At 54.0% G+C, this 12,146-nt stretch overlaps 1 protein-coding gene across 1 annotated transcript; it reads left to right on the forward strand.

Annotated features, from left to right (window-relative positions):
• Positions 1-293: 293 nt before the first annotated feature.
• KPNA7 (karyopherin subunit alpha 7) lies at positions 294-8,011 on the forward strand. Its single transcript, XM_063343862.1, has 10 exons — positions 294-359; positions 1,045-1,182; positions 1,718-1,803; positions 2,617-2,885; positions 3,264-3,346; positions 4,535-4,798; positions 5,163-5,396; positions 5,742-5,924; positions 6,651-6,800; positions 7,860-8,011. The coding sequence occupies exons 1-10, from the start codon at positions 294-296 to the stop codon at positions 7,938-7,940; spliced, it is 1,554 nt and encodes a 517-aa protein (XP_063199932.1). The 3' UTR covers positions 7,941-8,011.
• Positions 8,012-12,146: the final 4,135 nt, after the last annotated feature.

A 12,146-nucleotide genomic window follows, 5' to 3' on the forward strand; every position in this document is an offset into this window, starting at 1 on the left:
CCTGGTATTAAGTGGTAGTTTGTGCCTGCGCTTTAGTTTGGTGCCTCAGCTGCAGCGTGTGAGGATCCTACTGAGCTCTACTTAGGGCAGGGGACCTCCAGCATCTCCTCTGCTGGGGAGGTGGGGGGGGAAAATGCGTGGTGCAGGCTGTTGGTGGGAACGTGGGGAGGTCCCAGACCCCTCTGTGGATGGAGGTGGGTGCTGCTGCTGTGGTTGTGACCTGACACTGCTCTGTCCTGAACCCCAAAAGCACGTGAAGGCTTTCAGCTGGCACCTCTCTCAAACCTGCCAAGATGCCAGTCATGAAAAAGCACGGTGAGCGGATGATGAAGTTCAAGAACAAGGGCAAGGACACAGCTGTAAGTACCCATCTCCACCACCCACCTGAGCCATCCCCTTGGGACAGGGGCCCCCACTGGGGCTTTGCCAGTTGGCAGGAGCTGATGCGAAGGCTTCTGAAGGACAATTGCCCCCAAATCTACCTGTACAAGGGAACAAAGGCGGGGGGATGCTCAGATGGCTTTTGAGATGTGGTGTGGAGCTGGCTGGGCCGCAAGGAGTGTGGTGGCACAGGCAAGGGGGACACGGGCTTTGGGTGGGCGGCTCTGAGCTGTGCTGGGGAAGGGAGATGGTTCAGGCCCCAGCCTCCCGAGCTCTCCACAGCAGTTATCCCTGCGGAGAGGGGGCTGGTGTGGGATGTCAGATCACGGGACCTGTCAGCTTGCTTTAAGCCAGTAGAGCTGATGAGGGTTTGCCTTTCAGGTTCAGCAAATCTACTTTTTTAAAAAAAAAAAAACCAACACAAACACTGGTTGCTGCTCATCCAGCTGCCCGTGTCCTTGGGAGGCACTGAGTGAGAGGCTCTACTCTGCCCCGTCCCCTGCGTAACCCCCACACCAGAGCAAGGAGCTGCCCAAGAGCAGATGCTGGCGCTCTGCGCTCCTCTTGCGTGGAAACCTGGGGCAGAGGGTTGTAGAGATGAACCCCTTGGGGAACTGGGTGATGCGGACGCCGGTGGGGTGGTGACCTTCTCCTCCCCTCCAGGCCATGCGGAGGCAGAGAGTGGAGGTGACCGTCGAGCTGCGAAAGGCCAAGAAGGATGAGCAGATCCTGAAGCGCAGGAGCATTTCCTTCAGTTTGATGGATGAGAGTCTCTCTCCTGGAGAAGACAAAAGAGATGAGGTGAGTTCTGGGTGCTCTGCTGCAGCTTGTGCAGTAGGTCTCATCTACTTGGGCTGCTACTGAGCCCAGCTCGAGTGACCTGGGTTAAATAGCCAGTGCCATTCCCGATCGCCATGCCCAGCGTGGGGGAGTGTTTGAGACTGCCGAGCCCTCTTCCTGTGCTGTTTTGCATGGAGACGGTGTCCCATGTGGCTTCCCTCGATGGCAGGTAGAACAGGCTGGTGCTCCAGCTCGCTGGGAGCTGGCGAAGCTCCCGTCTGGCTCCTTGCAGGGTGAGGGGTAATTACCGAGCTCGGAGGCCCATTGTGGTGTGTCAGTGACTCTTTCCGTGCTTGATTATAAGGATTAGTTGCCTCGAAGGCTTCTGTGGATTCTCTTCCTCTGGCTCATCTCGAAACTGCATTGCATAAAGAATAGACACCGCTTAGATATGGAGCGGTGACTGACTCGGGTCTAGACAGCTGATTGACTGCCGAGATTAAACCGGAGGGAGTCCTGGCTTGCATCTGACTCTGAATCATCCCCTGTGACACAGATTATTCCGCTGTCCTTGGAGAAAATCACGGAAGCTGTGAATGGGAGCAACCCCGAGCTGCAGCTGCAGGCGACGCAGGACACCAGGTATGCTGCCCGGCCGCCCTGCGCTGGGAGGGAGGTGGCTGGTGGAGCTGCGGTGGGTCCTGTCAGCAGAAGGCATTTCTTCCTGTTTGAAGAGCTCTCTGAAGACATGACAAAGGGGGAAGGAGCCTGGTAACCTGAAATGCCCTGAGGGACCTCAGCTGGTGCCTGTTTTGTGCCCTGTGTGCCTTGCTTGGCTCCATCTGCAGTGCCTGTGGGGGGGACCGTGTGGTTGAACCTCACCAAGGGGTTGGCTGTGGCTCCTGGAGCTGCCCCCCCCACCCCCGGCTGTGCCTGTGCTGGGGCAGGGACCGTGTTGGCTCCCACCAGCTGGTGAGGTGGTTGGGGAAGAAGCCAAATGCTTGGGCAGGAAAAGGGCTGGAAAGCCTGGTTCCGTAAGGGTCGCTGCTGAGCAGGGCTGTCCCCACCCGGGTAGGCTGCAGGAGGGATCACAGGGTGCAGCAGGGATGTCTCCTGGGGGTCCAGGAGAGGCTGCATTGCTGGTGGTGCTTCCTTGGCTGGCTCCAGCTCCCAGATCAGTGACCTGCCCGTGTGCCAGGGGACCAGTGCTGCTCCCAATGGCTGTGAGGATGGCACAGACACACTGCTGTTGCTCCAGCATCTTCTTAGATGTGTCTCCTGCAGATGCTTCTCTATGGCAACTCCTCTGCCAGAGGGTTTGCTGACATGGGATGCTGCACTAGCATCTCTTATAGGTCCTGCTTCCCCCCCTGAGGCCACAGCCTCGTACCTGGCCACAGGGTTATGGTGTATCATGGCCTCTCATGGTGGGCTGTGCTGTGTGGTCTTTTGCAGAAGAATTCTGTCCAGGCAGAAGGACCCCCCTATCAATCAGATCATCGAGCTGGGGATCATCCCCAGGCTGGTTGAATTCCTGACATATGCTGACAATGCTCCTCTGCAGTTCGAAGCAGCCTGGGCACTGACTAACATCGCCTCTGGCACCTCTGACCACACCAAGGCGGTAGTGGAGGCAGGTGCCATCCCAGCCTTCATCTCCCTCCTGTCCTCCCCACACATGCACATCAGCGAGCAGTCTGTGTGGGCACTGGGCAACATCGCAGGTAAGCGGCGGTCCCCAGGCCTGGGAGCGTGCAGAGGGTTGGTGCCCAAGCCAGTGCTGGGGAGCTAGAAATATTGATGTTCCTCAAGATAGCCTGGTCTCCAAGCTCCTGCCCCTCTTGAAACCCTTTGGTCCCTTCGTGTGGCCTGGCAGCCTTTGAGACTGTGAGTTGGTTAGAATCACAGAATACTTTGGGTTGGAAGGGACCTTTAAAGGCCATCTAGTCCTGCAACAAACAGGGACCTCCTCAACTAGGAGCCCAGTGACCCAGCCCTGGCCCATGGCTGCAGGTCTAATTGTTATTTGATGTTGACTGTCTTGTGACTTGGGCAGATGCAGATATGCAGATGCAATAAACAACCCTCTTTCATCTGTACAGGTGATGGTCCTCTATACAGAGATGCTCTTATCAATTGTGGGGTGATTCCTCCCTTGCTGGCTCTCGTGTCACCTGTAACTCCAGTAAATAACCTTCATTTTCTTGACTTAACAGCTCTTAATCACCTGGGGACTGGGTGAACCACTGGGTGGTCTATCATCTGCCTTAAAAATAACAGCTATTTGTATAACTAAATGAGACCCTGTCTTAAACTGTTTTTAATGACTCTGAGCTGTATGCAAAGCTGGTGGTGCCAAGCAGATGTTCCACAAGTCAATGTGATGTCTTCTAGCCTTAGCTTAGCTTGAGGTGGTCAAAGCTGGACAGCAAGGAATAAGATGGAACTGGTGCTGGGTAGACTCGCGTATGCATGTGGAAGGGCTGAACTTGTCCTTCAAGCTTCCTCCTGCTGCTCTCTGGGTAGCTCTAAACTGTTGGATTTGTGCCTGCCCCACTGCTTTCTTGGTCTCTGGGAGAGAAGGACCTTCACTGGGAAGCTCTCAGGGCTGTAGCAGTGGTACCATTTGCCTCCTGGTTTCCTGCCCTTGGGTGTGGTGGAAGCTGTACGCTTTCTGTAGGTGTTACTATGGCCCTTTAAGCCACTTTGGCCTTCTGTGAGTTTATGCTGCGAGATCTCTTTTTTTTTTTTTTTAAAAAAGGTAACAATAACAAAAGATAACAACCAACTCTTCTGGCTGCTGTGTTCCTAGTCCAGCTCACCCTTGCCTCTTAAGGAGAGAAGATGAAGAAACATGAGAAAACACCAGTTCATATATATGCACCCCTTGGTAGCTGCCATGCTTGGAACGTAGCTCCACTAATCTCCTGGGAACATCCTTACCGGGATGAACTGCCCGAATGATGCAACTTAAACAAATCCTCCCAGTGCCCTGCTCTAGAACAAAGAGCTGCTAATATTTATTAATGCTAATATTAAAAAAAATATTCCTGATCTTGTCCAAGGAATGCTCTGTAATTTGTCATGAGGACCCAGCAAATAAGCTGTTTGGCACCTTTGTTAGTCACTGTAGCTCGTCCCACCACCAGAGATGAAGTTATTGGAACTTAATATTGGGGAGGGAGGGGGTGAATCTACTGTCTTAGTCACTTACTTGTTTCATCTCTCTTCTTCAAATAAGCCTCAGCCCTTATTAAGAAGGCTGCTTCTGGCTACTGGATAACATCTCTGAGCTGCAGGGACCAGAAGCAGGGTGCTACCTCTTCCTCACTTGTTGCTGCAGTGAGGATCTCACACCTCCCTTGTGTTTCAGATTGGGTTCCTGAGGAACATCACATGGACGCTGTCAAACCTCTGTAGGAACAAGAACCCCTACCCTCCCCTGAATGCAATGAAGATGATGCTGCCAGTCTTCCTCTGCCTCATAAAACACGAGGACAAGGAAATAATTTCTGACTCCTGCTGGGCTGTTTCCTATCTGACCGATGGCTCCAACGATCGCATCCAAATTGTGGTGGATACAGGGATTCTCCCAAGGCTGGTGGAACTCATGGTCAGCCCAGAGTTGATCATTATGGTAGGAAACAATCAACAATCTCCAGCCTCTGGTCCCTTAATGTAGGGACATCTGAGGGGAGAGAGGGCATGTTTCCCTAGTCATGTGGCTAATGTGGTCTGCTGTCTCCCCAGACTGCAGTGGTACTTGGTGGTTGGTCAAGCCACTGCTCTGTTCCAGCTTGCTGGGGCCGGCGGGCTGGATAGAGACTGTAAAGCTGCTTAGAGCAAAACAGGAGGACGCTAGGTCTGTAAATACAACAGTAATCACCGATGCTACTTTCCTCATTTGAAGGATCAAGCACTTTGTGGGGGATCTTGCTGGGCTTTCTGGCATGTATCTCTTGAGGTAAGGATTCTCCTCATCTCCTTTAATCTCTGTCTAGACTCCAGCTCTCCGTGCCATTGGGAATGTAGTCACAGGGACTGATGAGCAGACCCAGGCAGCTATCGATGCTGGCGTCTTGGCTGTCCTGCCCCGTCTCCTGCGACATGCGAAGCCGTCTATACAGAAGGAAGCCGCATGGACACTCAGTAACATTGCAGCAGGGCCTAGACAGCAGATCCAACAACTCATCACCTGTGGGTTATTGCCACCTCTGGTTGAGCTTCTTGATAAGGTGAGGGACAAGTGTGGTGCTGCACAAGCAGTGCTGAGGTCCATGAGGTCCATGATGGCTCATTTGTGAAGCACTCAGCCTGCATCCAGGAGCCACCTGAGCAGTCTTTCAAAGCTGTTGAGATCCTTGGGGCAGCCTGGGCACTCGGACTTGTCAGTACACCTGTATGAAAGCAGGGCTTGGGGCTGCTCTTGGCAGCTCTGCCAGGTGTCCACCCATCACTCGGAGTGCTAGGGAAGGTGGGTCAGGCCAAACTGCGTACAAGGGCAATGGCTCTCCTCACCTCATGCTGATCTTGGAGGGATGCTGAAGCTTGGGAGTGCCTTCACTGTGCTGCTTTTCCAGGGGGACTTCAAAGCCCAGAAGGAGGCCGTGTGGGCAGTGGCCAACTTCACAACAGGAGGCACTGCGGAGCAGGTGGTGGAACTTGTCCAGTCTGGGGTACTCAAACCTCTGCTCAACCTGCTCTTGGCCAAAGACAGCAAAACTATTCTCATCATCCTGGATACCATTTCAAATCTCTTCCTGGTAAGTTCTCCTACAATCCCTTACAACCTTTCCCCAACAGAGCAGCGAGGTGTGAGCTGTTGTGTGGTGAAAACAGCATCTCCTACAGCAGCTACTGGTCTTTCAGGAGTAAGAGTTAAACTTCATGTTGCTTGGCTTGTTCTTGGACGGACATCCTTGGGCTGACCAAAGGGCTTGATAAGATTAAGTACCCAAAGTGTTCCTCTTTACCTCCTGTGACTTTTAGTCTCCTTCTGGAGGAGGAAAAGAGGTTTGCAGAGGAAAACCTCCGCTGGAAAAGGGGTTAGTGTTAATTTCCAAGCTGGACAGAGGTGAAGGTCTTGCAGAAATGCAACTGCAGAGAAATCAAGTGGTCCTGGGGGCACTTCAGCTCTGCTCCTCGCCAGTAGATGTCTATGTGCTTCTCACTGGAAAGCCTGTTTCTTGCAGCACCTTTTGCAGCAGTGAAATGGCCTTTGCAAATGAAATAGTGGGTGGCAGGTCACACCTGCTGCTTCTCAGTGTGTGGCTAGCTTGTCTGGTTGGCAGTCGAGCCACTGTGCAGTAATCCCAGCAGGGGTTGACATTTTGTATGCAGAGTGCTCCTGTCCCTGGGATCAGGTGGGGACAGTAAATGCAGGGACTGTGGTCCTTTGACTTGTAGATCAGGGTCATACAGTGAAGAGACTCTCAGACCTACTGCTGATAGAAGGTTATATTTTCCTGCTTGGTTATCTGATGTTACAGACAGCTGAGAAGCTGGGAGAGACAGAGACGTTGTGTCTGCTGGTGGAGGAGCTCGATGGTCTGGAGAAAATTGAAGCCTTGCAAACCCACGACAACAACATGGTCTACCGAGCTGCGCTGAATATCATAGAGAAATACTTTTCTGGTGAGGTATGTGAGCTCTCGCTGTTTCCCATCTGAAAATATGAAGCTATTACACACTGGAATGTAGTACAGACTTTGAGGATGCTGAAATAGGTTTTTGGAAGACACCATCACATGACTAGATTGGTCCTTCCATCTTGTTCCAACTGCTCTTAAAGGTCTGTGAAAGCTCCAAGTTGTCAGCTGAGGAGTTGCACAACAGATATGGATGCCCTGATAGCATCTTGCTGCTGGAATTTAAACTGGCATCAGCTGGAGTTACTGAAGTTGCTGATATGAATACCAAATGTGGAGAAGCTTCCTCCTTTGGAGCTGAGCTAGCTTGTCACTATGAATGGAAGCCGCCTACTCAGCTGATAACCATGCTCAGGTTGCATTTGGATTACTTGACCCTTCTCATGCTTATGAATTTATGGAAAAAGAGAATAGGAGACTAGCTAGTTGTTGTGAGAGTCCCATGACTGTCACAGATGCCATGCTTGGTCCTAGCTTTAGTCTCACAGATGGAGAAACATCAGGGAAGAGGCTTAGCGGTTTGGCGGATCTCGGAGCTGAGGCTCAGTCTAGCAGCAGTAGGGAGCAAATGTCTTAGTCCTTTGCCCAGAACAGGGTCTGCGGGATGTCCCTGTGAGAAGGTGTGGAGGAAGCTCTTCTACACACCAGCACCTGCCTGAGGGGCCGGATGCTGGGGGGACATCTCTCCAACCCAGTCCTAGCTTGGTGCTGCTCCAAGCAGGCTGTTTAATTTGAGTGAGCCCTACCACTCCAGCCACTCTTTTCTTCAGCCTCTGATGGCTGAGCCTGTGGACTTGTCTGCTTTTTGTGTGTGAGACACAGGGATGCGTCAGCTTCAGGGTGCTGTAAGGACCAGGAGGACTTGGTCTGGTCTCCAAGGGTCCTGGTAGAGTCAAGCTGATCTTAACAGCTTGTTACAGCAGCAGAACTCTTTAAAACAAGAATAAAACAGTAAGCTGCTGTAAAAAGCTTCAGGCAAACTCTGGTAGATAAAGCTTAGGTTTATTAAGATGCAGAACCTTTAACTGATGGCTATCAACTTCCTCCTAGGAAAATCCAGATCTGCAGCCTGGGACTGGCCAAGATGGACTATATGATTTCTCAGTGAAGAAGCAAGACTTCAACTTCTGAAGATGAAACACTACATAGCTCCGAGCTGGTGGGTGGAGGTGTTCTGGTCAGACATCCAGCCCAAGAGGAGCAAAAACACTGAGTCTTTTTACTTCTGAAACTTGTCAATAAATTGCACTTCTGTTTTCGTACTTCTTGCCTTTGATATTTTTTTTTTCCTACTCATAAGCTGCTGTTGCAAACACTATAGGCTCTCTTCCATAGCATCTAAGGCCCTCCAGAAATGCATTGGAGCGTCTGGGTGTCTTCCACATGGAAAGTGCAGTCAAACTTTCTGCTAGCTGGGTTAAGCTGCTGGAGACCGGGGTGTTACCACCAGATCCAGCAGGGGCTCAGGGCTTGTGCTGAAACTTCTAGGCTTGACAGCTCTGGAAAGCCGTTCAAGAGGTGTTTCACCCTTCTGTGGGCCAATACACCTCCATGTGAGAGGAGATGCTTCTAGCAGAGAAGGAAATTGGCCAGTGGACGGTGGACCACTGTCGCTCCCCACGGAAGTATCAGGGTCTGGATACAGGAGCTGGTGAGTAAATGCTGGTCCTTTGGCAGCAAGGCTGTGTCAGTTATTGCCATGGGAGATAATTCCCCTCCCACTGCAGCTTCCCAGATGCTATCCGCTAGCCTGGAGCCTATTGATCTGGCCCTTTAATATTGAGGACCTGTATTTCAGGTTTCCGTTGTGTGTCACTGCCCCTTCCTGAGAGGAGTCCTCCTTCTCCCCACGCTCTCCGACTTTGGCCTCTAGCTGCTGCCTGAGCAGAAGGTGAGGATGGAGCTGATGTGTCTCTCAAGTCCAGCTTGCAGCAAGCTCTTTTGCTGGTCCCTGCAGCCATACGTACTGCTCTGCTTGCAATGTGCTGCTGGCAGCTGCTCCATCCTTGTAGTGCTGGTGGGTCGGGGAAGGCTCTGCTGGGACCCTTCAGTCCACAGGGCTTGGAGCTATCGCAAGGGCTTTGCTCCATGCAAGAAGGGGGTGGCAGCTTCCTCCTCCCTGCTGTTGGCAGGGGGTGGTTTGATTCTTCAAAATAACCCGGGGTGGGTTCAGGGCTTTTCTTCCTTGGATGCTGTGGGAGGTGACGGGACAGGTAAACTTAATTTGAAGGGAAAAATCTTCTCTTCAGGAAGCAGAACCTCTTTCTCCACCCTGGATCTGCTCACCAGAGGATTTATGTGTTTCTCCTCTGAGCCACCTAGGAAAGAAGGGAGTTAGGTAGTTAAAGTCTGGTTATGCTCCATACCCTGCAAGGAAGCATGCGCCCTGATCCTGTGTGCCAGAGCTGGGTATCGCTTATTTAATATTAAAATGCTGGAGTTGATGAATTGCAAAGTGCTCCTAGGTTTTTATTTCTTGGATCCAAAGCTATGTACTTTAAAACCACGATAAAGCAATGCCTGAACATGCGGCTGAAAGAAGTGCCTGTGAAAATCCTTTGTTTGTATCCATGGGTTGACACAAAGGGCTCTGGCTCGGCTGCGTGCGCCTTCTCCTCCTCTGCTGCTGCTGACAAGGCTGAGGCGGCATCTGCAAAGGGTCAGATTTCACCAGGTAAAACAAATCTGAGACAGGAGCTTCCTCAGTGTAAATGGAGACGTGGACCGGAGCTGGGGTCCGTGGTCCAGCGCGGAGCATCCCAGGTGGCTTTTCCCACGGTCAGGCAGGACTGTCCCTTATGGGCGCTCGGGGGACAGGGCTGCCTTTGCCGCTGCTCTGCTGACTGAAAGCAAACTAAAAGCAGAAAGGGCAGAGCTATTTGACTTTTTTCCTTCTTTCCTGGACGTGCTGGAGAGGAGCCTGCGGTAGATGGTGTTACGCAGAGCCCTGGGACCAAAGCTGCTCGCTTCCACCGTCGCATCCTTAAGCCACAATAAAATAGCATCCCTGTAGCCCTGAATGTGACAGAGGGAAAAATGTGTCCCTTTTCTTAAGAGTACTGGTGTGTGCCTGCTGTCCTGTGCCGCGGGGCAAGCAGAGACGAGGAGGCGTTTGGGGCGGCCGGAGAACCGGGACTGGTTCCTGCAGAACGGAGAGGCTGCTGCGCCGTGGGCGTGCAAGCGACCTACAGGCATCTGCTTGCCCGGTTAATTGGAGCTGCTCTCCCCTCATCACCACTGGTCCCAGTTGTCCCGCCCGGAGCACAGGCAGCAGCCACCGTGACAATTTTGGACTTTGGTGGTGGTCTTCTGAGGGGTCGGAGCCACCAACTTCTCCCCATGGGATGGGGTCCATGGGGACCAGTGAGGTGAGATGCTGCTGTGCTGCTTCCCCAGAGCAGCTCGATGTCCCTCAACGTGCAAAAAAAAAAAAAAAGTCATTTTTCTAATTAAAGCATCCTGTGTCCTGGCCCCACAGGAGCATGGCGACGGCTGCTTGGTCCTCACATAGCTGGAGAGCCGGAAAAAGTGCTGCCGGTGCCTGTGGTGGCCTGTTTGCCCCGAATTAGGACCCAATTAATTTATGCAGATGGGGCAGGGGCTCTTCTAAAGCGCTTTTATGCCTAATTGTTCATTTCCTACCGCCACGGGTGCACCCTGCAGCCTCCCCGGCACCGCACAGACTCGTTACCCGGCTCTGGCTCTGCAGGAGCGGGTGGAAGAGGGTGTCCCTGAGGCTGCACCCGGGGCCCGCGGGGGCCGGTTTGGGGAGACACCTGAGCCAAAACCTGATGGCTGGTGGGAAGGAAGAGGGAGGGGGATTTTAAGGAAGAATTTGGATGGTGAAAAGCACCGCCAGAGCTTCCACGTCTGCTGCTGCACCTGATGTTGGCTGTAAATAATCAAGGCTTTCCCCTCTTCCCCGTCTCTATTTTGCTTTCTCCCCATAATTTATGGGGAAAAGCTTTTTCCTCCTCTCGCCCCTGGGAAGGGGTGGGCAGAGCAGAGAAATAAAAGCCAGGGATTTACTGCTTGTGCCGGGCCGTGGTTGCCCTCGGCACACATCGAGCAAGCCGCCTGGCCTCAGCCGCTCGGTGTCAAACAAGGCTGGTCCCAAAGGTTTTGCCTCCGTGCGGGGAGCCGGGAGGACACTCGTGTCCTTGGAGGGGTTCAGGATTTAGGGATTTTTCCATCGGATGCGATTTCCTTTCTGGTGGGAGTGGGAGGGCTGGTTTATGGGATGCTTTGGGGGGTTTTTTTGGCAGTTCATAAATCAATAGTTGGGGTTGGAGACGGACCAGGGATGGAGCACGGCGGAGCTGGCGGGCAGCAGCACCTGAAGTTAGTGGCTGTTAGCCTGCCAGGGGGACAACGTGGGGACACGGGGATGTGGGGACCATTCCGGGCGGGTCCTGGGGACCGAGGCGGTGGTCCTAGCTGCCCAGGGCTGTGGGTGTTGCTCGCAGACCCCACATGCTTGATGCACACATGTTCATACGTGTCCCCTTGCCACCTTCCGTGCCACCCTCCATGCTGCGGCCATGTCACCCCTATGCCACCCCCAAGAAGCCTATTCTCCCTCCATGCCATCCTGCATGTCACCCTATACGCCACTGCCATACACCTCTATTCACCCTGCATGTCACCCCCATGCCACCCTGCCTGTCACCCCCGTGCACCCCTGGGAACCCTTATACACCCTCCACGCCAACCCCCTGCCACCCTCATGCCACCCTGCATGTCACCCCCATGAAGCCCTATTCACCCTCCATGCCACCCCCCTGCCACCCTCATGCCACTCTCCCTGTCACCTCCGTGCACCCCTGTGCACTCTCCATGCCACCCTGCACATCGCTCCCATGCCACCCCTGGGAACCCTTATACACCCTCCATGCCACCCTGCTGCCACCTCTCACGCCACCCTGCACGTCACTCCCATGCCACCCCCGAGAAGCCCTATTCGCCCCCATGCCGCACCCCTTGCCACCCCCATGTCACCCCCCTGCCATCCCCCGTGCCACCCCTCTCCCTCCCTCCATGCCACCCCCCGTGAACCCGCATCCAGCCCCTGCCACCCCCATGTCACCCCCCTGCTACCCCCGCCTCCTCCCCCTCGCCAGGGGGCGCTGTCCTCCCCTCACAGCCCTCCCGCGCATGCGCCCCACCCACCCTCCGACCTTCCCATCATGGCGGCGCGCTGCCGCCGCGCCGCGCTGCGCGCTGACGTCACCACCACCCCCGGCGTACGCGGCGGCGGCGGCCGCGGGGGGGGGGGGCGTGGGCGTGGGCGTGGGCGTGGCCAACGCGCTCTCCGCGGCCGGGCCGGGCGGCGGCGGC

The sequence above is a fragment of the Chroicocephalus ridibundus genome, chromosome 8, assembly GCF_963924245.1.
Source record: "Chroicocephalus ridibundus chromosome 8, bChrRid1.1, whole genome shotgun sequence".
NCBI classification, from domain to species: domain Eukaryota; kingdom Metazoa; phylum Chordata; class Aves; order Charadriiformes; family Laridae; genus Chroicocephalus; species Chroicocephalus ridibundus.

Coding starts and splice junctions, on each gene's coding strand:
- KPNA7 (XM_063343862.1), top strand. CDS start 294: ATGCCAGTCATGAAAAAGCACGGTGAGCGGATGATGAAGTTCAAGAAC. Junction 3,347..4,534: donor TCGTGTCACCTGTAACTCCA/GTAAATAACCTT, acceptor CTTGTGTTTCAG/ATTGGGTTCCTGAGGAACAT. Junction 6,801..7,859: donor AGAAATACTTTTCTGGTGAG/GTATGTGAGCTC, acceptor ACTTCCTCCTAG/GAAAATCCAGATCTGCAGCC.